The sequence below is a fragment of the Salmo salar genome, chromosome 14 (genome assembly GCF_965601325.2).
Source record: "Salmo salar chromosome 14, fSalSal1, whole genome shotgun sequence".
Lineage (NCBI taxonomy): Eukaryota > Metazoa > Chordata > Actinopteri > Salmoniformes > Salmonidae > Salmo > Salmo salar.
Window position 1 is genome coordinate 64,414,860 of NC_138304.1, and position 24,784 is coordinate 64,439,643.

Here is a 24,784-nt window from a genome sequence, read left to right on the forward strand (position 1 = left end):
TGATCAAAAGTCAAATAACTTCTGCAATATTGCTGACAGGACAATTGATTTCAGTTGGTTTCCTTGCAGTGTTGTGGACTTAGGATAACATCACTGTCAGCTCATTTTAATCAGGAACCGGAATCAAAACTGAATCAGCATAGATGGATTCATACATAACATCTCTCAAACCCTACAAGGACAAAATGGTTTGAAGAAAATGCTGTATCATCAAATGATAGTGATCCAGGAGTGTAAGTCTGCACACAAATGTATGCATATCAGAGAGAGAGCAAGAACGCGAGAGAGAGAGAGAGTGTGTGTGTGTGTGTGTGTGTGTGTGTGTGTGTGTGTGTGTGTGTGTGTGTGTGTGTGTGTGTGTGTGTGCGTGTGTTTATGCATCTCTGAGAAATGGTGTGTGGTGGTGTTTCCTCAGGTTTTAAAATGGGAGTCCTGTTCACTATGTATCTAGGCCGAGTGGGGAGGCCCAATAGTAAAGCTTCTGCTTGACCAGGTGTTTGGGAGATGTAGAACGTTAGGTATGACAGCTTCAAAGTGTTGGACAGGAACCATCCAACATTACTGACAGTTCATCTAATCAGGACTGGTACAGACTGACAGTACATCTAATCAGGACTGGTACAGACTCACTGCTTCAGTCACGTATAGGGTTACCTCCCCAACGACACCCTATTCCCTGTATAGGCCACTACTACCCACAATGGTGGAAAAAGGACCCAATTGTCATACTTGAGTAAAAGTAAAAAGATACCTTACTAGAAAATGACTCAAGTAAAAGTCACCCAGTAAAATACTACCTGACGTATTTTGTTTTAAATATACTTATACATCAAAAGTAAATGTAATTACTAAAATATACATAAGTATCAAAAGTATAAATAATTTAAGATTCCTTATATTAAGCAAACCAGATGTCAAGCCAACGCACAGCTTTAATTTACAAACTAAGCATGTGTGTTTAGTGAATCCCCAGATCAGAGGCATGACCAGGGATGTATTCCTGACCGGCTAAGAATTCAAAATGTAATGAGTACTTTTGGGTAAGAGAAAATGAATGTAGCGAAGTAAAAGTTATCAAAAATATAAAATAGTAAAAAACCACACCCCCCCCCAAAAAAACCTACTTAAGTAGTCCTTCAAAATATTTTTTACATAAGTGCTTTACACAGCTGACTACCCATATGGCCCTGGTCAACAGTAGTGGACTATAAAATAAATTGTAGGGTGCCATTTCAGAGGCAGTCACAGTGCTAATGGTGTGTGCTGCGTGTGGACATGTCTTTGTGTGCATGCTTCTTAGAGGTGCTTACAAGGTTTAATTATTACTTACAAGGAATTAGTCTGTGTCATAAATACTTTTGTCTAGTAATATGGACGCAACAAAATATTAATTCCCCACATTTCTGCACTTCTCCCTCTGCCAGTAGCCTAAGTGACACACACTTGTTCACACTACAGGCCTTAATGCTGATTGTCCAAACAGCAAGTTACAAGTGACCAAATCAGATGGGTTCAGACAGCAGTCATTTGCTGACATGGCTACGCCTGTTGTCATAGCGTAGCCATAACGACAGGTGTATGTGTAGTGGTGCAGGTTGATTGGTGGTGCTCGTGCTTCCTATTCCTCAGAAGTTATGTAGCAAGCTAAGGTGCCTGCCTTATACGTTTCCCAGTTGCTTTGAATTTTCAAAATCATAGTGTAAGAACACTAACTTTCAAAAGGAGTCATTTTTGGCTAGTCACAGCAGTCAGCTATAGCTAGGTAGCTGTTTAGCTTTCTAGCACATTCACTCATTTTGTTTATAAACAATTAACAAGCTAGTTAGCTACAACCTACATGTTCTTGTCAAACTCAACAGAGTAGCTAGCAAGCAACAAAAAATGCCAAATGAGTCCAAAAACCACTTGACGGCAAATAAATCAGATTTGGCCGTTCAGACAAGTCGCTTGGCCAGGAATGAGATTTATTTCTGAATTCAAATCACCTACAAAGGTGGTTTTGAAATGTGGCTTGAAATATCAGATTCCATGTGCTTTTTGGCTGTTCAGACTGCAAGAAAATGAACAGATTTTAATATTCCCCCCAAATTAATTTGAGTCACTTCAAACAACCAGTGTGAACAAGGCTTTAGACAGAGGAAAATATATCATTCGTACAAAAATGACAACATATATTATCATTCAAGATTCTGATTTTTTTTATTGAAAGTCCAACACAAACCCACTATAAAGGAGAAATGGCTGCGGAGACTACTCATTCAGCTTAACTCAAAATTGTACAAGTCACAGGATTCAGGACTTTCTTTACATGTATCAATTAAATGCTAAACTGGGATATGTCCTGACTCCTAAATTATATGGCCATTATATATTGTTTTATCAAAATGTTATTTTACATCTTCCACTTGAATGAATACCAACAAAGAAAATAGTTTTTTTTTAATATACTCTGAACATTTTATTGTGTGCATTTGGGAGTTAAACTTAATTTCCTCAGCTTATGCAGTTTGTTTATAATCTCTCAAGTTGCTTTTTTAAGTCTTTATCCACATCAGCTAGACTTCTTTGGTCAAAAAGCATTAACAATTAATTTACATTTGCAGGTTTTAAATTCAACCAAAAACAAAGATGACTTACTATATTTAATTCAATTCCCAAATGGAGTAACCTACATTTTCTCTCTTCATAAAATACCATAAAATAACTGGACCATAGCCAATCAAGTTTACAAATAGCATGAATTCTTAAGCTTACATAATCAAACCAATTTAATTGCCTGTCAAACACTGAAACCAAGTGTGAAAATGGATTTATAAAAGGCACATTGCTGGCAGAAACAAAATCTTCACTAAATAAAATGTTAGAGACTTTCAAGCAATTTCTTTCACAATATATACTGTCTGGGACAGACACATGACATTTGAACAGCTAGAGTTAGTTTTAAGTTAAAACCATAAATGTGTTGAGGCCAGGACAAGCAAAATTAGGGACTAGTCTTATGATTCTTTAAAACACACAAATAAGCTATGAATAACCTGAATTAAATATCAGGATAACAAAACACTTCACACCTAACGTAATTGATAGTGATTGTGACAACAGATAAACATAAAAACATGGGAAACGGTCATCCTGAAATGTGTACAGATTCAACTATCTTGTAAAGTACCAACCATGACTTTTAATATGTACTAATATCCTAACCTTGTACTTAGTGTGACTTTCAAATCTGGCATAAACTCTATGCAAATGGCATTGCTTGATAAAACACCAGTTAAACCTTTCTTATATAGACACATCCAACAATCGTGTTATTGGGTATTTTCCAGGTTAAATCACACTAACCAAAATAACTTTCAAAAGGAAAATGCAACTGAGCACATTGAAAATCCAAATTATCAAAACGTGTCAAAAACAATAGTTCAGATCTGTCAAACTGCCAATACGGTTTTGCACTCCATCTACTGTATAAGTCTATGGCTAACTCAGCACAACATAGTACACTGAAATATATTAGAACCGATTCCTGCTACATTAGGACAGCACAATCATGGTCTCAGCGTGAATAAGAAGTAAGAACTACTGCTTGTGTCAAAAAGACTGAGGCAGTAGCGCTGGGCCGCCGTCCTGTCTGTTCAGATAGTACCGGTGCATTAAGTCTGACATCAGCAGACTCATTGAACAGCTTCTATCCCCAAGCAATACGACTGATAAATAGTACCGGTGCATTAAGTCTGACATCAGCAGGCTCATTGAACAGCTTCTATCCCCAAGCAATACGACTGATAAATTGCAACACGGACTATCTGAGTTTACCTTGTATCTATATTGACCTTTTATTTCAATATTTGCACTGTCTCTATGCACATTCACAGGGCCCTACACACACAAACACTCACTCCATAATTTGCTCACTCACACATACATTTCTACTGACTCTACACACCCACTGCTGCTAATCTGTTTCTTATATCCTGATGTCTAGTCCCCATACCACTATACATGTCTACCTCCATCCCTCCAGTATCCCTGCACATGTATAATATGGTATTGGATCTAACGTTAAAATATTTCCTGTATATAGTATGCTTACTTAATTGTGTACTTCATATTTCCTATTATTGTGTTTTTCTAGTAATACATTGTTATTGATTATTGCATTGTGGGGTATTGAGTTTGCAAGAAAGGAATTTCACTGTACTTGTGCATGTGACATTAAAACTTGAAATTGTTCCAGCATGTTCTGCTTTCACCGACAGTTATACTCAAAAGGGTAAGACCATTAGTGAAATGAAACCAAGCACTAAGGGCCAAGCGCCTACACAGCACTGTATGTTTGCAGAGCTGATACAACAGAAGCTAACAGAGCTGATACAGAACCGGTTCAACTAGATCTGATCCTAACCATAACAACGGAGAAGAGACTTATCAGGAATCAGTTGTGGGAGCAAAGAGTTCACATTGCTGTGTATCTGATCATGTTTTGATGTTGAATTGTGACATTACATTTTATAAGTGCCAAATACTATAGGTAAATCAACTCCACACAACTGTCAATAAGTAGGACTTGACATTGAAGACATGACATAGGTAGGCAACAATGGATTCCCAACAGACAAGAATGACTTCAGCTAATTAGATGCAGAGCTAGGGACATGTTTATAAGATGCAAGATCACTCCTTCTCATGCAGGAAGCCCTTCAAAGGCAACAACACCTACTGTTAACCACCATGTAATACCATTGCTGTATCTTGGTGTTCCATTTGTCTGGTTTATTTCTATCTATGCAGTGGCTGCAAACTTCCACAAAGCTTCTCGCTCAAACTCCTCCATCGCCTCCTCCAGGGCTTCATCATCCTGCCCATCAACCTCCAAAATGTCTGCCATGTCCTCTAAAATGTCCGCCACATCTTCAGCGAAGTCACTGAAGAGAACTTTGTCATGGACAAACACACCGTCTTGAAAAAACATGCCGACCAACTTCTGAATCTCGGCTTTGCTGTCCGGCGTAGCCCTCTCCAGCTTGCTCAGGTAGCCATCTAACAACTCCTCGAATTCAGACAGTTCCACAGGAAAGAGCCCTTCCTGGCTAGCGCAGTCCTCAACACCGCTACAGCCCGCCAGGGGGCGAACGTTGCGTCCAAGTTTCTCCTCCTGGTGCTTCCAGAAGCTGGTGTGGTCATACTGGTGGGTCTGGTGGTGGTGGTGATGTTGCTGCTGATGGTTGGAGTCTTGTTGATGGTGATGACTGGACTCTTTCTTGTAGTCTTTCCTGGACTGCCAGGGCCTCTCCTGCTTTCTTTTATCCCTGTCCAATCTGCGCTCATTCTTCTTTCTCTCCCACTCATCCTGGGATTTCCTCCAGGCCTCTTTATGAGAGTTTTGTTTGTTTGCCTTCCAGTCCCTGTCCTTCCTCTTGTCTTTCTCTTTCCATCCGCCCTCATTCTTGTCTTTGTTGTCTTTGGAGTGTTTCCAGTCTTTCTCTCCCTTCCACTCCTTCTTCTCCTTTTTCCAGTGGTCCTTGCTGTTGTCCTTGGCTTTCTTCCCGTCCCTCTTGTTCCCGCTCTCCCTTGGCTTCTTCTTGCCCTCAATCCTGTTCCCCATCTTCTCCACCTGCTCACTGAGCCTCTTCTGGATCTCAGCCAGGCTCTCCCTCACCGTCTTCTGGTACCCACCATCCTTCTTATACCCACCATCCTTCTTCATCCCCTCCAGTCTCTTCCTGCTTTCCTCCAAAAGCACCTTCTGCCTCTGAAGCTCTTCCTTCACCCTGGCCCCCTCTCTCGGATCCCTCCTCCTTTCGGGCCCTGCTGTGGTGCTACTCTGGTTGCTAATCCCAGGTTGGCCAGTAGGGGGTGGAGTTGGGCTTGAGGGAGGTGGGGGTGTTTCCTTGTTGGCTGAGGTAGACATATCAGAACAAAAATCAGTGAGTTACCGGTAGCTAACTCCGTTCCGTACATATGTGGGCAATCGCGGCAATCAAACGAGGCTGCAATGAAAACTAATGGGACTGTAGCGAATGTTGGCATCAAAATCCGGGGTGTGAACTAAGTTTGGATTCAGCATTGATTGACATAGTAATGGACCAATACTATTGGCGAAAAGTTGAAAAAAAACGGACCCCTCTGATGCTGTATGTTAAAGTGTGACGTGTCACGACGTAACGTACAGCAGCATAATGCAACTCAATCTGTGTCATACAGCCTCTCTCCACCAGGTGTAGTGCTTTTCTCGCAGATTAAAAACAAGAAATGATCAATGGTGAGAGTAAAGTTAATTACTCGTGAATTCATCAATAGTTAATTCAATAAATTGTAAATTTTTCGTGTAAACACTGCGAACCATAATGACTCAAAAACCATGACACCCAGTTTAATTGTGAGGATAAATTTAGCGCCGCCCTAAAAACCCTATTCAAATGACACAAACCTTGAAATAGGTATGTAATGAGACATTATATAAACTCTTTATATTGTGTTTTATTTACATTTTAGAGGTGATAAGTTGGACAAATCTTGTGAAAAAAGCCGGTTCCGCACACGACATATCCCCCCCTTTCACTATGACGCAGTAGCTTTCGCTTCCCCACCCGGAAAGGGAATAAATTGTGCTTTACAGTTGACCTGGAAGTATTACGTTTTTGGGGTGCTAAAATAAATAAAAGGTCAAATGTACAGAACAGTGCAATGTACAAAAGTGCATTAGTTACCGTTAGAGCATTCAGCTACCATACCAGAGAATTATGTTACATGCATGTTAAAGAAGAGATTCACAACAGTAATTAAACCTCCACTGAACCATACCACTTTGATCAGGGTTGGGGTAAATTCAAATTGAAGGCAGTCAATTTAGGAATTGATTTCAATAAAACATTTCTACATCTTTTGAAATAAATTGCTTCTAGTTTTCAGTTTATTTAGAAGTCATTGGAATGTCAGTTAACTTCCTGAACGAACTGCCTTATTCGAATGAACCAAAATACTGACATATTTATAGATTATCAAACAAATTATGGATATTATCAATGGAAGAAAGACTAATGAATAATAATGTGTTCACAGTGAAATGAAAATACTGTACCTTCTGTGATTTGGGACAGTTCGGTCACTCTAGCCCTCAGCGTTTCCAGCTCCTCCTTCAGGCCAGGCAGGGATGACAGCTCTTCTTTCATATTATTTTCTTGCTCCAGATCTCCTTTTCCGTTTTCATTACCCTTTGCGGATCCAGCATTTAGGACGGAGTCAAGTTCCTCTTTATGGGCCTGTAACAGACAGGGGAAAATGTTGCTTTATTTCTAGGAAGGTAGGACATAATAATAAAGATTCTAAAAAGATTTAAATGTTAAATCATTTGGCTGTGGATCAGACTTTTTCAGGATGTTTTAGTCCAAAGATCCTGAGCTTTACGAAGCTCCGGCGCATGTGTATATTCTCTACTTTATGCGCAGAGAACAGGCTGAGGCGAATGGTGCTCATTTCATAAAGTTAGATCAAAACTGAATCAATGTCTGCAAGATCACATAATGGTCACAGTATTCAAGGGTGAGACAGGATTTGCCCTTTGGCGAGTGAGAATTAGCAATCATAAAAGCTAACACTGCCATTTCTTATTTTTCTACTAACCTAGTCATCCAGATCAGGGAAACAACCTGTTGGTACAGCACATCTTAGTCATAGAGCCTCAAAGTCTTTGTATAGGTCCTACAGGTGCCCAAGGCACTTGACTAAAGAGTTGATTCCCAATATAAAAAGACTGAAGGCATTGCAATCTGTATTGCATTCATGATCTTGAATGGTCATTTGTCAGCTCTCAACTGGTCTCATCTCAGTTTTCAAATCATTAACACATTTACAGTTATGTTACACCTCAGGTCCTCTGCGCTGCAGGACGAAACAGAACTCCCTGTTGCAATGACGTCTGCAGATGATTACTAGATACAGAGCCTATACTTTTGAAAAATGTTGCATTACAAAGTGGGATTGAAATAGATTGAATTGTAATTTGTCAAGTTCCTCTTTATGGGCCTGTAACAGAGAGGGGAAAACGTTGCTTTATTCTTAGTAAGGTAGGATCTTTTAGTCCAAAGATCCGGAGCTTCCCTAAGCTTCTGCGCATGACAAGCATTTCGCTACATTTGCATTAACATCTGCTAACCATGTGTATGACCAATAAGATTTGATGTGTGGGTCATGTTTTGTGCATGTGTATATTCTCTACGCGCAGAGAACAGGCTGCTTAGGTGAATGGTGCATGTTAAATACTGAATCAATGTCTGCAAGATCACAGTATTCTACAAAACAGAACCAAATATAATAGTAATGATTTATTCTGTTATGTGGAATACTGTCATCATTATGTGATCTTGCAGACATTGATTCAGCTTTGATCCAACTTTATTTAAACAAGCACCATTCGCCTGAGTAGCCTGTTCTCTGCCCGTCAAGTAGAGAATATACACATGCGCAGAACGTGATCCACATATGCGCAGAAGCGTCGGAAGCTCTGGATCTTCTAGTCCAGCGGACTGGAGATCCTGAAAAAGTCAGATCCACAGCCATTCTGAAATAATTATATGGTTCATGCGCTGACCTGGAGCTGTGTTTCTAACTGGGAGATTTGCAGATTTTCTTGTGCCAGTTTATCCAAAAGCTCCTTCATCTCCTGAGGATCGTTTAGCCAGTCCTGTCCAGCAGAATACAAATCACAGAAAATCAACACAGCATTATATACACTACCGTTCAAAAGTTTAGGGTCACTTACAAATGTCCTTGTTTTGAAATGAAAAGATAATTCTCTGTCCATTAAAATAACAAATTGATCAGAAATACAGTGTAGACATTGTTAATGTTGTAAATGACTATTGTAGTTGGAAACGGCTGATTTTAAATGGAATATCTACATAGGCGTACAGCGGCCCGTTATCAGCAACCGTCACTCCTGTGTTCCAGTGGCATGTTGCAAGTTAATAATTTGAAAAAGGCTAATTGATCATTAGAAAACCCTTTTGCAATTATGTTAGCACAGCTGAAAACTGTTGTTCTAATTAAAGAAGCAATAAAACTGGCCTTCTTTAGGCTAGTTGAGTATCTGGAGCATCAGCATTTGTGGGTTCGATTACAGGCTCAAAATGGCCAGAAACAAAGTACTTTCTTCTGAAACTCATCAGTCTATTCTTGTTCTGAGAAATGAAGGTTACTCCATGCGAGAAATTGCCAAGAAACTGAAGATCTCATACAACGCTGTGAACTACTCCCTTCACAGAACAGCGCACTGTCTCTAACCAGGATAGAAAGAGTGGGAGGTCCCGGGGCACAACTGAGCAAGAAGACAAGTACATTCGAGTGTCTGGTTTGAGAAACAGACGCCTCACAAGTCCTCAACTGGCAGCTTCATTAAATAGTACCCGCAAAACCTTCTAGGCAGCATCCCGGGGCATGCCCCTTTTATATCATTCGATTACACATTCTTATCTCTAAGTTTGTCCAGTTCCTTTAACTTCCATCCCAATACAACATTGTTGAAAGTGACGATGACCGAGAAGGTAGGATAGAGCAACAGACCTGGTTTTGTTCTTTCCCACTCAGCTCATCCGAGTCATCTGTCAAAAAAGAAAATACATCAAACCACATTTTCCAAACTTATGTCACGTATATCAACACACCTGCATATATTTGATCATCCAAAAGGCAAAGCCCATTTTTAACTACTCTACCAGAGCATAACATTGTTGGGAAGTTATTTGGTCATTGGCACAATCTCTGACCATTTGCATGCCTGACCAAAAAATCAAATCAAATGTTATTTGTCACATGCACCGAATGAAACAGGTGTAGACCTTAATGTGAAATGCTTACTTACAAGCCCTTAACCAACAATGCAGTTTAGAAAATATGTATTAAATAAAGTAAAAAAAGAACAAAATAACGAGGCAATATATATATATTTTTTTTATTTATTTATTTAACCAGGTAGGCTAGTTGAGAACAAGTTCTCATTTATAACTGCGACCTGGCCAAGATAAAGCAAAGCAGTGTGACACAAAACAACAACACAGAGTTATACATGGAATAAACAAACATATAGTCAATAACACAATAGAAAAGTCTATATGCAGTGTGTGCAAATGAGGTAAGATTAGGGAGGTAAGGCAATAAATAGGCCGGAGTGGAAAAGTAATTACAATTTAGCAATTAAACACTGGAGTGATAGATGTGCTGCTGATGAAGTGCAAGTAGAAATACTGGTGTGCAAAAGAGCAAAAAAGTAAATAAAAACAATATGGGGATGAGGTAGATAGTTGGATGGGCTATTTACAGATGGGCTGTGTACAGATGGGCTGTGTACAGCTGCAGCGATCGATAAGATGCTCAGATAGCTAATGCTTAAAGTTAGTGAGGGAGATATAAGTCTCCAACTTCAGCGATTTTTGCAATTCGTTCTAGTCATTGGCAGCAGAGAACTGGAAGGAATGGTGGCCAAAGCAGGTGTTGGCTTTGGGGATGACCAGTGAGATATACCTGCTGGAGCACGTGCTACGGGTGGGTGTTGCTATGGTGACCAGTGAGCTGAGATAAGGCGTAGCTTTACCTATCAAAGACTTATAGATGACCTGGAGCCAGTGGGTCTGGCGACGAATATGTAGCGAGGGTCAGCCGACGAGAGCATACAGGTCGCAGTGGTGGGTGGTATATGGGGCTTTAGTGACAAAACAGATGGCACTATGATAGACTGCATACAGTTTACAGAGTGGTGGAGGCTATTTTGTAAATGACATCGCCGAAGTCGAGGATCGGTAGGATAGTTCATTTTAAGAGGGTATGTTTGGCAGTGTGAGTGAAGGAGGCTTTGTTGCGAAATAGGAAGACGATTTTACATGTAATTTTGGATAAGAGATGTTCAAAATGAGTCTGGAAGGAGAGTTTACAGTCTAGCCAGACACCTAGAATATGTGGTCAACTACAAATACCTAAGTCAGAACCGTCCAGAGTAGTGATGCTAGTCGGGTGGGCGGGTGTGGGCAGCGAACGGTTGAAAAGCATGCATTTGGTTTTACTAGCGTTTAACCTCTTTGGGCTGGAGGGCAGTTTTTTCACATTCGGATAAAAAGCGTGCACAGAGTAAACTGCCTGCTACTCAGGCACAGAGGCTAAGATATGCATATTATTAGGAGATTTGGATAGAAAACACTCTGAAGTTTCTAAAACTGTTTGAATGATGTCTGTGAGTATAACAGAACTCATATGGCAGGCGAAAACCTGAGAAAAATGACAATGAAAAAGCCAACCAGGAAGTGGGAAATCTGAGGTTTGTAGTTTTTCAAGTGATTGCCTAGCCAATATACAGTGTAAATGTGGTCAGATTGCACTTCCTAAGGGTTCCACTAGATGTCAACAGTTTTTAGAAGTTGTTTCAGGCTTCTATTGTGAAAGGGGAGCGAATAAGAGCACTCTAAGCAGATGGCTAGGTGAAAGCCTTTAGTTTAGTCACGAGCTCCGTTCCCTTTCATTTCTAAAGACAAAGGAATTGTCCGGTTGGAATATTATTGAAGATTTATGATAAAAACATCCTAAAGATTGATTCTATACATCGTTTGACATGTTTCTACAAACTGTAATGGAACTTTTTTTACTTTTCGTCTGGACTTAGTGCCCGCGCCTTGTGCATTTGGAATAGTGAACTAAATGCGCAAACAAAAAGGAGGTATCTGGACATAAAGATTAACTTTATCGAACAAAACAAACATTCATTGTGGAACTGGGAATCCTGGGAGTGCATTCTGATGAAGATCAAAGGTAAGTGAATATTTATAACACTATTTCTGACTTTTGTTGACTCCACAACATGGTGGGTATCTGTATGGCTTGTTTTGGTGGCTGAGCGCTGTACTCAGATTATCACATGGTGTGCTTTCACCGTAAAGCGTTTTTGACATCTGACACAGCAGTTGCATTAAGGAGAAGTTTATCTATAATCCTATGCATAACACTTGTATCTTTCATCAAAGTTTATGATGAGTATTTCTGTAAATTGATGTGGCTCTCTGCAAAATCACCGGATGTTTTGTAGGCAAAACATTACTGAACATAACGCGCCAATGTAAACTGAGATTTTTGGAGATAAATATGAACTTTATCGAACAAAACATACATGTATTGTGTAACATGAAGTCCTATGAGTGCCATCTGATGAAGATCATCAAAGGTTAGTGATTAATTTTATCTCTATTTCTGCTTTTGTGACTCCTCTCTTTGGCTGGAAAATGGCTGTATGTTTTTTTGTGACTAGGCGCTGACCTAACATAATCGTATGGTATGCTTTTGCCGTAAAGCCTTTTTGAAATCAGACACTGTGGCTGGATTAACAAGAAGTTTATCTTTAAAATGGTGGATAATACTTGAATGTTTGAGGAATTTTAATTATGAGATTTCTGTTGTTTTGAATTTGGCGCCCTGCAATTTCACTGGCTGTTGTCGAGGTGGGACGCTAGCGTCCCAATGATACCAGAGTGGTTAACAGCATTATATGATACATTTGCCATCACAGATAAAGTCATTGGGTCCAATAGTTAGACGTGTATGCAGTTCGAGTCTAAACATTGTTTCTTTAAACAATGCGCTTCCAAGCTCAAACCCGTGACCAGCTCGAAAACTGGATTACACAGCGGAGAAGGTACGGTGGGATTCGAAATGGTCAGTGATCTGTTTATTAACTTGGCTTCCAAAGACTAGGCAGGACAGGGTGGATATAGGTCTGTAACAGTTTGGGTCTAGTGTCACCCTCTTTGAAGAAGGGGATGACCGCGGCAGCTTTCCAATCTTTAGGGATCTCGGACGACACGAAAGAGAGGTTGAACAGACTGATAATAGGGGTTGCAACAATGGCAGCGGATAATTTTAGAAAGAGAGGGTCCAGATTGTCTAGCCCAGCTGATTTGTACAGGCCCAGGTTTTGCAGCTCTTTCAGAACATCTGCTATCTGGATTTGGGTGAAGGAGAAGCTGGGGAGGCTTGGGCAAGTAGCTGCGGGGGGTGCGGAGCTGTTGGCCGGGGTTGGGGTAGCCAGGAGGAAAGCATGGCCAGCCGTAAAGAAATGCATATTGAAATTCTCGATTATTGTGGATTTATCGGTGGTGACAGTGTTACCTAGCCTCAGTGCAGTGGGCCGCTGGGAGGAGGTGCTCTTATTCTCCATGGACTTTACAGTGTCCCAAAAGTTTTTGGAGTTAGAGCTACAGGATGCAAATTTCTGTTTGAAAAAGCTAGCCTTTACTTTCCTGACTGACTGCGTGTATTGGTTCCCGACTTCCTTGAAAAGTTGCATATTGCGGGGACTATTCGATGCTAGTGCAGTCCGCCACAGGATGTTTTTGTGCTGGTCGAAGGCAGTCAGGTCTGGAGTGAACCAAGGGCTATATCTGTTCTTAGATCTACATTTTTTGAAAGGGGCATGCTTATTTAAGATGGTGAGGAAATTACATTGACTCGGTACTCGTACTCCTCGTATATAGCCTCGTTATTGTTTTTATTTTGTTAGTACTTCCTTTTTTATTTAGCAAATACTTTTTAGCTCTGCACTTTTGGGAATGGGCTCATGAGTAAGCATTTCACTGTAAAGTCCACATCTGTTGTATTCAACGCATGTGACCAATAGGTCTAAGTCCAGATTATGACAAAAACAGCTCAAATAAGCAAAGAGAAACAGTCCATCATTACTTTAAGACATGAAGGTCAGTCAATCTGGAAAATGTCAAGAACTTTGGAAGATTCTTCAAGTGCAGTTGCAAAAACCATCAAGTGCTATGATGAAACTGGCTCTCACGAGGACCGCCACAGGAAAGGAAGACCTTGAGTTATCCTCTGCAGCAGAGGATAAGTTCATTAGAATTACCAGCCTCAAAAATTGCAGCTCAAATAAATGCTTCACAGAGTTCAAGCAACAGACATCAACATCACTGACACTGTCAGTGATTTATTTAGAATTCAAGGCACACTTAACCAGCATGGCTACCACAGAATTTTGCAGTGATAAGCCTTCCCATCTGGTTTGCGCTTAGTGGGACTATCATTTGTCCCAACACACCTCCAGGCTGTTTACGGGCTATTTGACCAAGAAGGAGAGTGATGGACTGCTGCATCAGATGACCTGGCCTCCACAATCACCCAACCTCAATCCAATTGAGATGGTTTGGGATGAGTTGGACCGCAGAGTGGAAAAAGCAGCCAAAATTTCAGACTATGTGCTAACTCCTCCAAGACTGTTGGAAAAGCATTCCAGGTGAAGCTGGTTGAGAGAAAGCCAAGAGTGTGCAAAGCTATCATCAAGGCAAAGGGTGGTTACTTTGAAGACCACCTGGGTTTACGGACATTCAATCTCTCGCTATCCCAGTCCGCCCTCCCCACACGCTTCAAAATGCCCATCATTGTTCCTTTTTGCCCATCATTGTTCAAAGCTGGAACCGAGAGACTGAGACAAAGCTTCTATCTCAAGGCCATCACTAGCTGGCTACCACCGGTTACTCAACCCTGCTCCTTAGAGACTGCTGCCCTATGTACATAGATATGGAATCACTAGTCACTTTAATAATGTTTACATACGGTTTTACTCATTTCATATGTATATACTGAATTTTGGTCAATGCCACTCCAACATTGCTCATCCTAATATTTATATATTTCTTAATTCCATTATTTTACTGTGTGTATTGTTGTGAACTGTTAGTTACTACTGCACTGTTGGAACTAGGAATACAAGCATTTCGCTACACCCACAATAACATCTGCTAAATATGTGTATGTGACCAATACAATTTGATTTATATTAGGTTTATTTCATGTATACACTTTAACAGAGTATTTTGTGTAGATCATTGACAAAAAAATGTATTCAACTTAGTAACACGAAATGTGAAGAAATCCAAGGGGGCTGTAGACTTTAGGCATTACAGTGCATTAGGAAAGTAGTCAGACCCCTTGACTTTCCCACATTTTGTTACGTAACAGTCTTACTCTAAAATGGATTCAATCGTTTTTTTTCTCACTCAATCTACACACAATACCCCATAATGACAAAAGCAAAAACAGGTGTAATTTCTTGGGACAAATTTATAAAAACAATTTTATTTCAATTAAATTACATTTATATAACTATTCAGACCCTTTACTCAGTACTTTGTTTATCACACCGTTGGCAGTGATTACAGCCTCGAGTCTTATTGTGTACAGTCTTGGCCAAAAGTTTAGAGAATGACACAAATATTCATTTTCACAAAGTCTGCTGCCTCAGTTTGTATGACGGCAATTTCCATATACTCCAGAATGTTATGAAGAGTGATCAGATGAATTGCAAAGTCCCTCTTTGCCATGCAAATGAACTGAATCCCCAAAAACATTTCCACTGCATTTCAGCCCTGCCACAAAAGGACCAGCTGACATCATGTGGATGGAATCATTGTTCTTCCTCTGTCAACCATGGTTACCTGCAAGGAAACATGTGCCGTCATCATTGCTTTGCACAAAAAGGGCTTACCAGGCAAGGATATTGCTACCAGTAAGATTGCACCTAAATCAACCATTTATCAGATCATCAAGAACTTCAAGGAGAGCGGTTCAATTGTTGTGAAGAAGGCTTCAGGGAGCCCAAGAAAGTCCAGCAAGCGCCAGGATCGTCTCCTAAAGTTGATTCAGCTGCGGGATCAGGGCACCACCAGTACAGAGCTTGCTCAGGAATGGCAGCAGGCAGGTGTGAGTGCATCTGCACGCACAGTGAGGCGAAGACTTTTGGAGGATGGCCTGGTGTCAAGAAGTGCAGCAAAAAAGCCACTTTTCTCCAGGAAAAACACCAGGGACAGACTGATATTCTGCAAAAGGTACAGGGATTGGACTGCTGAGGACTGGGGTAAAGTCATTTTCTCTGATGAATCCCCTTTCCAATTGTTTGGGGCATCCGGAAAAAAAGCTTGTCCTGAGAAGACAAGGTTAGCGCTACCATCAGTCCTGTGTCATGCCAACAGTAAAGCCTCCTGAGACCATTCATGTGTGGGGTTACTTCTCAGCCAAGGGAGTGGGCTCACTCACAATTTTGTCGAAGAACACAGCCATGAATAAAGAATGGTACCAACACATCCTCCGAGAGCAACTTCTCCCAACCATCCAGGTACAGTTTGGTGACGAACAATGCCTTTTCCAGCATGATGGAGCACCTTGCCATAAGGCAAAAGTGATAACCAAGTGGCTCGGGGAACAAAACATCGATATTTTGGGCCCATGGCCAGGAAACTCCCCAGACCTTAATCCCATTGAGAACTTGTGGTCAATCCTCAAGAGGCGGGTGGACAAACAAAAACCCACAAATTCTGACAAGCTTCAAGCATTGATTATGCAAGAATGGGCTGCCATCAGTCAGGATGTGGCCCAGAAGTTAATTGATAGCATGCCAGGGCGGATTGCAGAGATCTTTAAAAAGAAGGGTCAACACTGCAAATATTGACTCTTTGCATCAACTTCATGTTAATTGTCAATAAAAGCCTTTGACCCTTATGAAATGCTTGTAATTATACTTCAGTATTACATAGTAACATCTGACAAAAATATCTAAAGACACTGACGCAGCAAACTTATTGGAAATTAATATTTGTGTCATTCTCAAAACTTTTGGCCACGACTGTATGACGCTACAAGCTTGGCACACCTGTATTTGGGGAGTGTCTCCCATTCTTCTCTGCAGATCCTCTCAAGCTCTGTCAGGTTGGATGGGGAGCATCGCTGCACAGCTATTTTCAGGTCTCTCCAGAGATGTTCAATCAGGTTCAAGTCCGGGCTCTGGCTGAGCCACTCAAGGACATTCAGACTTCTCCCAAAGCCACTCCTGCATTGTCTTGGCTGTGTGGTTAGGGTCGTTGTCCTGTTGGAAAGTGAACCTTCACCCCAGTCTGAGGTCCTGAACGCTCTGGAGCAGGTTTTCATCAATGATCTCTCTGTACTTTGCTCTGTTCATCTTTCCCTCGATCCTGACTAGTCTCCCAGTCCCTGCAGCTGTAAAACATACCCACAGCATGATGCTGCCACCATCATGCTTCACCAAAGGGACGGTGCCAGGTTTCCTCCAGATATGACGCTTGGCATTCAGGCCAAAGGGTTCAATCTTGGTTTCATCAGACCAGAGAATCTTGTTTCTCATGGTCAGTCCTTAGGCAAACTCCAAGAGGGCTGCCATGTGCCTTTTACTGAGGAGTGGCTTCCGTCTGGCCACTACCGTAAAGGCCTGATTGGTGAAGTGCTACAGAGATGGTTATCTTTCTGGAAGGTTCTCCCATCTCCATAGAGGAACTGTGGAGCGCTTTCAGAGTGACCTTCGGGTTCTTGGTCACATCCCTGACCAAGGCCGTTCTCCCCTCATTGCTCAGTTTGGCCGGGCGGCCAGCTCTAGGAAGTGTCTTGGTGGTTCCAAACTTCTTCCATTTAAGAATGATGTGGGCCACTGTGTTCTTGGGGACCTTCAATGCTGCAGAAAGTTTTTGGTACCCTTCCGCAGATCTATGACTCGACACAATCCTGTCTCGGAGCTCTACAGACAATTCCTTCGACCTCATGGCTTGGTTTTTGCTCTGACTTGCACTGTCAACTGTGGGACCTTACATAGACAGGTGTGTGCCTTTCCAAATCATGTCCAATCAATTGAATTGACCACAGATGGACACCAATCAAGTTGTAGAAACATCTCAAGGATGATAAATGGAAACAGGATGGACCTGAGCTCGGTATCAAGTCTCATAGTAAAGGGTCTGAATACTTATGTAAATAAAGTATCGGTTTTTTATTTTTAATACATTTGCAAACATTTCTAAAAACCTGTTTTCACTTTGTCATTATGGGGTATTGATGTGTAGAGTGATAAGAAAAACATTTTTGAATCAGTTTTAGAAAAAGGCTGTAACAAAATGTGGAAAAAGTCAAGGGGTCTGAATACTTCCGAATGCATTAAGTCATAGATTTTATCATAAGAATGAAATTGACGCATTGTTCAGTCTGTGTGTGTGTGTGTGTGTATTAAAAAATGTCCATTCCATAAGAAAATAAATGGAAAAAGATTACACTAGCAATATCTGGTTTAGGTTGAACTCACCGGAGAGGAAGAGGGACCCTAGACAGAGCAGGACAAGGGCACACACAATGCATGTGTTCATAGAGAAGCTCTTCTCTTTCCTCTCAGCCATTTTGAACTCCACCTCTTCATCTTCCGATGTCATTTCTGGTGCCACATATCTCCTCCTCAGAGCAACTCCTTCCTCAGAACTCGTGTCAGCTCTTCCAAAGTCAAAGCTACTGGGAGATTCTAGCAGAGGAACAAACAAGAAGAACAGAAAGATCGATGATAAGCTAAATTAAATAAAATCATGCACTAAAGCTATTGAAAATGTAATAGAAAAGTGTTAGATGGTAGAATGCGCTGAATGTAGATATATCTTGTGTGTAATTCGAACGCAAATTTAGTTTTTGTAACTGTTCGTTGAGTCGGGGTGTGTTAACACCCATGTTTTTTGAATTTGGATGAGCTGGAGTCGGATGGAGGATCGGATACTGAGCCTGAAATCGACTATGACGATGACAATGTGGGGTCTTCATCGGATTCTGATGTTGATTTTCTTTCACATGTCTGTTTTGCATTATTTATCAATCATTGGTGTTTATGGCAAATTCTTTAACTGGATTGGATTCTATTACTCATCAAATGTACAAATAAAACGTGTTGCAGTAGACCTTTGCAGAATAATACAGAACATATTCGTGCGTGCATGTTATGTACTTCAAAATATACAAATATTCAATATAAACTAAATATTCTTAAGACATAACTATATTCAATCAAATTATTATTTTGTACAATGGTATTTATTCAGTTTGATTACAACCCAGTAGGTGAATCTGATGTGTAGACTAAACGGACGGACACCAGACAACATTCTTTATCAGGTACTTGTAGGATGGAAAACCATAATGTTCTAGGGTTAATTGTATGCCATATCTCAGAAAATGTTTACTGATTTCCAACCTAGTGTACAAATCCATACCGTCTTCCTTTGGTATATCAGTCACTTTTTCAGGCAATTCAGTCTCCTCCTTTTCCACTGCTGGCTCTTCTGCTGCCTCCTCTGAACCAATGGTCTCTGGAGGGCCATCAGGGGCTGGGCTTTCTGGAGCAGCATGGGGTTCTGGGTCAGGGCTTAGAGGCTCCTCAGAGCTCTCTGGGAGGGGGCCAATATCAGTGACAGTGTCAGCTTGGGGGCCCGTTGGGGTGAGAGAGTCTGTGTGAATGCTTATGTCAGATTCGGCACTAGTTTCTAGGGCAAGACTCTCAGGTACAGGGCCTGGAACAGTGTGGGTATCAAGGGTGGAGCTCTCAGGGACGGGGCTTAACTCAGGCTCAACCTCTGAGGGGGGTGGTTCTGTGAAGGGAACATTCAGTGGCACAACCAGGTCGACATGAGTGACAAAGGGCATGGCAGCGAGTTGCTCATTGTCAGTGGGGGAGCTGGTTACCATATCATGGATGATGGGGGGTTCAGGTTGACTCGCCAGGTCAGGGTCAAGGGATGCATGGCTAGACAGGGATGGGTTTAACAGGGTAGGGACGGAGGGGACAGGGCCCTCGCAGATATCAGGAGTCGTTTCCTGGCAAACCTGGGAATCAGAGGAGAATAAAAGCACAAACCTTTATAGTAATTGGTAATAATGAGGTATAACCATAGACATCATTTGCCATATAACATAAAACAACATTTTGAACACTGTATTATGAAAGATTATGCTGTGAGAACGATACCATCAGAAAGCAGTTTTCATCAGGGACTCACAGTACAGACCTGTTGGCCCTCCTCTGACAGAACTGTTTGTACTGGAGTCTCCGGGTCACTTGGCTTAGACTCCACAGTGGCCCCTAGAACAGCATCCAACAACACATTAATAACATAACATGAATAACATCCACACAACTTCATTATACAACATCCATACATTTGGACAATAACAGAATACTCCACACAGAAAGCATAGGGAAACAGTATCAGTGTAAGATTGAGATCAGGTACCTGTGACTTCCTCTGACAGACTAGGGACATCACAAAGACTCTCAGTCCCATCATCCACTGGACCCACGCTCTCAGCAGCTTCCTGAGGGAATAGGGTTCTCATGGTCAACTCAACCTTTGTCTATTCACCTCACCATTCATTCATTCACACTGCCACTGATACAGAATACGTGGGTAAAGTGGAAATGTAATATAAAACTCACAGCATTGAATACTAATCTATAATCAAATGCTGTGTTGAGGTGATCAGCCTATTCTTTTGTCATAACATTTGGCAAGGTGTCAGCATCAGACCTCAATTTCAAATACTTTGAGCATTTGCTTGATTATGCCTGGAGCATGGCCACGGTTTTCCACAAATTGGGCTACTTTGAAAAACAATGTCGTAGGTGAAAATGTTTTGGTTGCGGGTTTTTGGGCTACTTGTAAGTTGCACTGCAGCCGCTATGACATTTCTCTTTAAAAAAATAATCTCTTTCACTGTGACCTGGTGCTGCTGACTATCAGGCAGTGAGGCAGGCTGTTGCTGTGTCTGTGTGGGCGTGATGGGGAGGGCTGGAGGGGTGTCTGAGAGTGTGTTGAGAGCACTGCAGCAGGCAGCCGAGTCCACTAGTCGCGTGAGTGAAGACAGAGCAGAACGCGTGCAATCGTGACAACTTTATACCAGTTGTAGGACATTTAGATTGTCCTTATGGAGACCTCTTTTTTACCAACCCTTTTTCCATAAAACATTAACAAGCTAGAACTGATGCGCATCAAGAAATAACAGCGACAAAGCACTGGAAAACGACTACGGGCGCATTAGATACATTTGCTCGGGGGTGGTTTAAATTCCATTCCAATGTCGACTTTGCTTATAAACCGTATCAAGCGAAGTGTTTTACCCATGCTCAGTTCTAGGGTCTCGAGGGCTGGAAATTTGAAATGGAAGTTATGAAACTCCCTTGCGTGCTTCTGTTATGGGAGGAAAAACTCCTCAATGAAACTGACATTAAAATGTGGAGAATGATACATTTGCATCTGTAGCCAATTAAAACCTGTTGGGGATAGGGGGCAGTATTTGCACGGCCGGATAAAAAACGTACCCGATTTAATCTGGTTACTACTCCTGCCCAGTAACTAGAATATGCATATAATTATTGGCTTTGGATAGAAAACACCCTAAAGTTTCTAAAACTGTTTGAATGGTGTCTGTGAGTATAACCTGAGAAGATTCCTTACAGGAAGTGGCCTGTCTGACCATTTCTTGCCCTCCTTAATCATCTCTATCCAAAACAGGGGATCTCTGCTGTTACGTGACACTTCCTACGGCTCCCATAGGCTCTCAGAAGGCGGGAAAAAGCTGAATGATGTAATTCCAGCCCCAGGCTGAAACACATTAGCGCTTTTGGCAAGTGGCCGATCAGAGGACAATGGGCTTAGGCGCGTGCACGAGTCGACCCCATGCTTTATTTTCTTTCGTCTTTTTACCTAAACGCAGATTCCCGGTCGGAATATTATCGCTTTTTTACGAGAAAAATGGCATAAAAATTGATTTTAAACAGCGGTTGACATGCTTCGAAGTACGGTAATGGAATATTTACCATTTTTTTGTCACGAAATGCGTCGTGCTCGTCACCCTTCTTTACCATTCGGATAGTGTCTTGAACGCACGAACAAAACAGAGGATATTTGGATATAACTATGGATTATTTGGGACCAAACCAACATTTGTTATTGAAGTAGAAGTCCTGGGAATGCATTCTGATGAAGAACACCAAAGGTAATAACATTTTTCTTATAGCTATCTACTCAGAATATTGCAAAATGTGCTTTCACCGAAAAGCTATTTTAAAATCGGACATATCGAGTGCATAGAGGAGTTCTGTATCTATAATTCTTAAAATAATTATGCTTTTTGTGAACGTTTATCGTGAGTAATTTAGTAAATTTTTAGTAAATTCACCGGAACGTCACATGCTAATGTAAAAAGCTGGTTTTTGATATAAATATGAACTTGATTGAACAAAACATGCATGCATTGTATAACATAATGTCCTAGGTGTGTCATCTGATGAAGATCATCAAAGGTTAGTGCTGCATTTAGCTGTGGTTTGGGTTTTTGTGACATATGCTAGCTTGAAAAATGGGTGTCTGATTATTTCTGGCTGGGTACTCTGCTGACATAATCTAATGTTTTGCTTTCGTTGTAAAGCCTTTTTGAAATCGGACAGTGTGGTTAGATTAACGAGAGTCTTGTCTTTAAAATGGTGTAAAATAGTCATATGTTTGAGAAATTGAAGTAATAGCATTTCTAAGGTATTTGAATAACGCGCCACAGGATTCCACTGGCTGTTACGTAGGTGGGACGATTTCGTCCCGCCGACCCTAGAGAGGTTAATTTATATGCCATTGCGGGCTACTGGAGCCTATTATTTGATCCAATAAATGTAAAAATTAAGCCATTACCTGAGCCATCTCAAATCAATGTGTGCCACTTGTGTAGCCTACTTGGACATGGCAAACAGATTTAAATAGTCTATAACTTCAGTTTATTGTCGTTGTAGCCCTTTGTTATTATGCAATTATTAATGGCCCTGTTTAGATCATTAAATTGGAAGTTATCAAAGCTCTATCGCATTTGCCGATCAGTTGTTAGAAAACAATTAGATTGACGTAACAGTCAGATTAGGTTACAGTTCAAAAAAATTATAAAACACTGGCTGTTGTTGACAAGCAAATTCAGTTCCTAGCCATATTATTTATATTTGATTAACATTACAACACCATCTACAGTAGCCTATACCAGCAGGTTACTGGGCGACAAGCACTTATCTCGAAACCGCCTTGCTATTCATGTTGAATAAATTAATCTGTCAATTTGAACTAAGCAAACTGCTAAATCATCAGCTTACATATTGGCCTATCTGGGTCTGTAGGGTCTGCAAACAAGCCATTTATAACAGTTTGTATACACCGCAAAAATTGAAATCTAAGTAAGATAAAATATCTTAAATCAAGGCAATATGCTTGTTTTTTGTCTGACAAGATACGTCTTCTTACCAGGCAGTTATGTTAGAGCATTTCACTTGTTTCAAGCTTTTTGTCCTTAATTATTTTAACAAGATATAACTTGTTACTGAGATTGTATTACTGGTTCTGAGTAACTTAATGCTTGAAACTAGAATTACCAGAATTATAAAGCTGTTTGATCAACACTACAAAACTGCTTTGTCAAAGTGAATTTCTTATTTCAAGCATTTTATCCTTTTTCATCTCTTCACATGTTAAGAACAGATAATGACCAAATGGAATTCAGTTTTATTGTCAATCTTACACACAGCACAGCAATCAGAGAGACAAAATACAGTACAGAACAAAGATAGTGTGTTCCCCAGATATGAAAAGTGTACTATGAGTCATTTTAACTGTTGTACAATTCTATTTCATCCCCAAGACAGTATTTGACTTGTACATACGTCTGGCTCGTTGCTAATTGTGTAACAAGAGGTAAAAATCAACCAGCTTTTCAGCATCCGCTAACTCAGTGGCCTGTGCAAGGTGTGGGACCTCAACTTGACAAGCCATGACGTTACTATCAAAGCATATCATTTGAAATGGTTGATATTCCAAACAATAAAGCCTAGAATCAACAAGAAATATGTTTTTGACTAGTCCAAATCCTGGCATTCATAACTTTAGCAAAGATCATGGAATTCTGAGTTATGTATTTATTACAAGCCATTTGACTGATACAGCATGGTTTACTTCATTGAAACCTAGGAAGTCCCTCAATGTTCCACGTAAATATTGTAGACCTTCAACCTCTATTCTCTGTCCCATCTTCCTTTCATTTGAAAAATCAGGTGCATGGAACTGTCAACATTTTGGCAGCTTCATCTATTTGGTTCTGATTGATCAAAAACTTGAAAATGTTTTTTAAATTGAACTTGGAAGCGCATTGTTTACAGAAACAATGTTTAGACTCGAACTGCATACACATGTCTAACCATTGGACCCAATGACTTTATCTGTGATGGAAAATGTATTATAAAATGCTGTTAAGGTGTAACATTGCGGTCTGGAAAAGCTCCTTCCAATGCTTCAAATGATTTTCAATGAGTAACTTCAACCTAGACACAGTCGCAATGGAAAGAACAGGTGCAAATACTATCTGTACAATCTCTATTAGCTCAATTATCAGTTGTATATATATGTTATGTTCCCCAGTTTCTGTGTATATGTATGTATTTCAGGAAATGGCTTCCTGGATTCCCCCAAGCAGCTGATTGGTCAGCCCCATTGCAGAGTGGAGGTCTGATCCCGCCCTCTCGTTAGGGGATACAGCTGTTGGAAATTACAAACTCCTTCTGCAGCTGGATAAAAAAAAAACAGTGTTCCATTGATAGGAAGGAGAGAGCTTCTTTGTATGTCCTGCATTTCGTTGTTGGTCCATAAAGGATTTTGTAGCCGGTTCTGTTGTGGTATGTGTATGCCAAAAGGACTGCGTTTGTGATTATTGAAATTGTTCACTTTAAAAGTTAGTAATTATTTAATTTGTTCCCAGGGGGAGGGGAAGACAGCTTGGGCGTGCTTAAGGTTAGGAAAGTAGTGGGTAGGCAGGTGAGAGGACTAACATTTACTTTCTTTGCTTTGGTTCCGTCCAGCCCCTTTTCCCCAAATTACCGTGTGAAGGAAATACATTCCCTGTTAACAGAAAT

General features: G+C 40.8%; 1 protein-coding gene across 3 annotated transcripts in view; it reads right to left on the reverse strand.

Annotated features, from left to right (window-relative positions):
• Positions 1-2,180: 2,180 nt before the first annotated feature.
• LOC106570109 (pre-B-cell leukemia transcription factor-interacting protein 1) overlaps positions 2,181-24,784 on the reverse strand; it is a 37,575-nt gene continuing 14,971 nt past the window's right edge. For 2 of the 3 annotated variants that reach the window (XM_014142119.3, XM_014142120.3), the window contains exons 3-10: positions 20,085-20,166; positions 19,851-19,933; positions 19,068-19,677; positions 18,122-18,331; positions 9,562-9,599; positions 8,591-8,683; positions 7,082-7,262; positions 2,181-5,898 (exon numbers count right to left, since the gene is read on the reverse strand). In XM_014142119.3, the coding sequence (XP_013997594.3) occupies positions 4,784-5,898; positions 7,082-7,262; positions 8,591-8,683; positions 9,562-9,599; positions 18,122-18,331; positions 19,068-19,677; positions 19,851-19,933; positions 20,085-20,166 (2,412 nt within the window). In that variant the 3' untranslated portion in view covers positions 2,181-4,783. The remainder of the gene's footprint in view (positions 5,899-7,081; positions 7,263-8,590; positions 8,684-9,561; positions 9,600-18,121; positions 18,332-19,067; positions 19,678-19,850; positions 19,934-20,084; positions 20,167-24,784) is intronic. The other variant, XM_014142121.3, reaches the window with a different exon arrangement.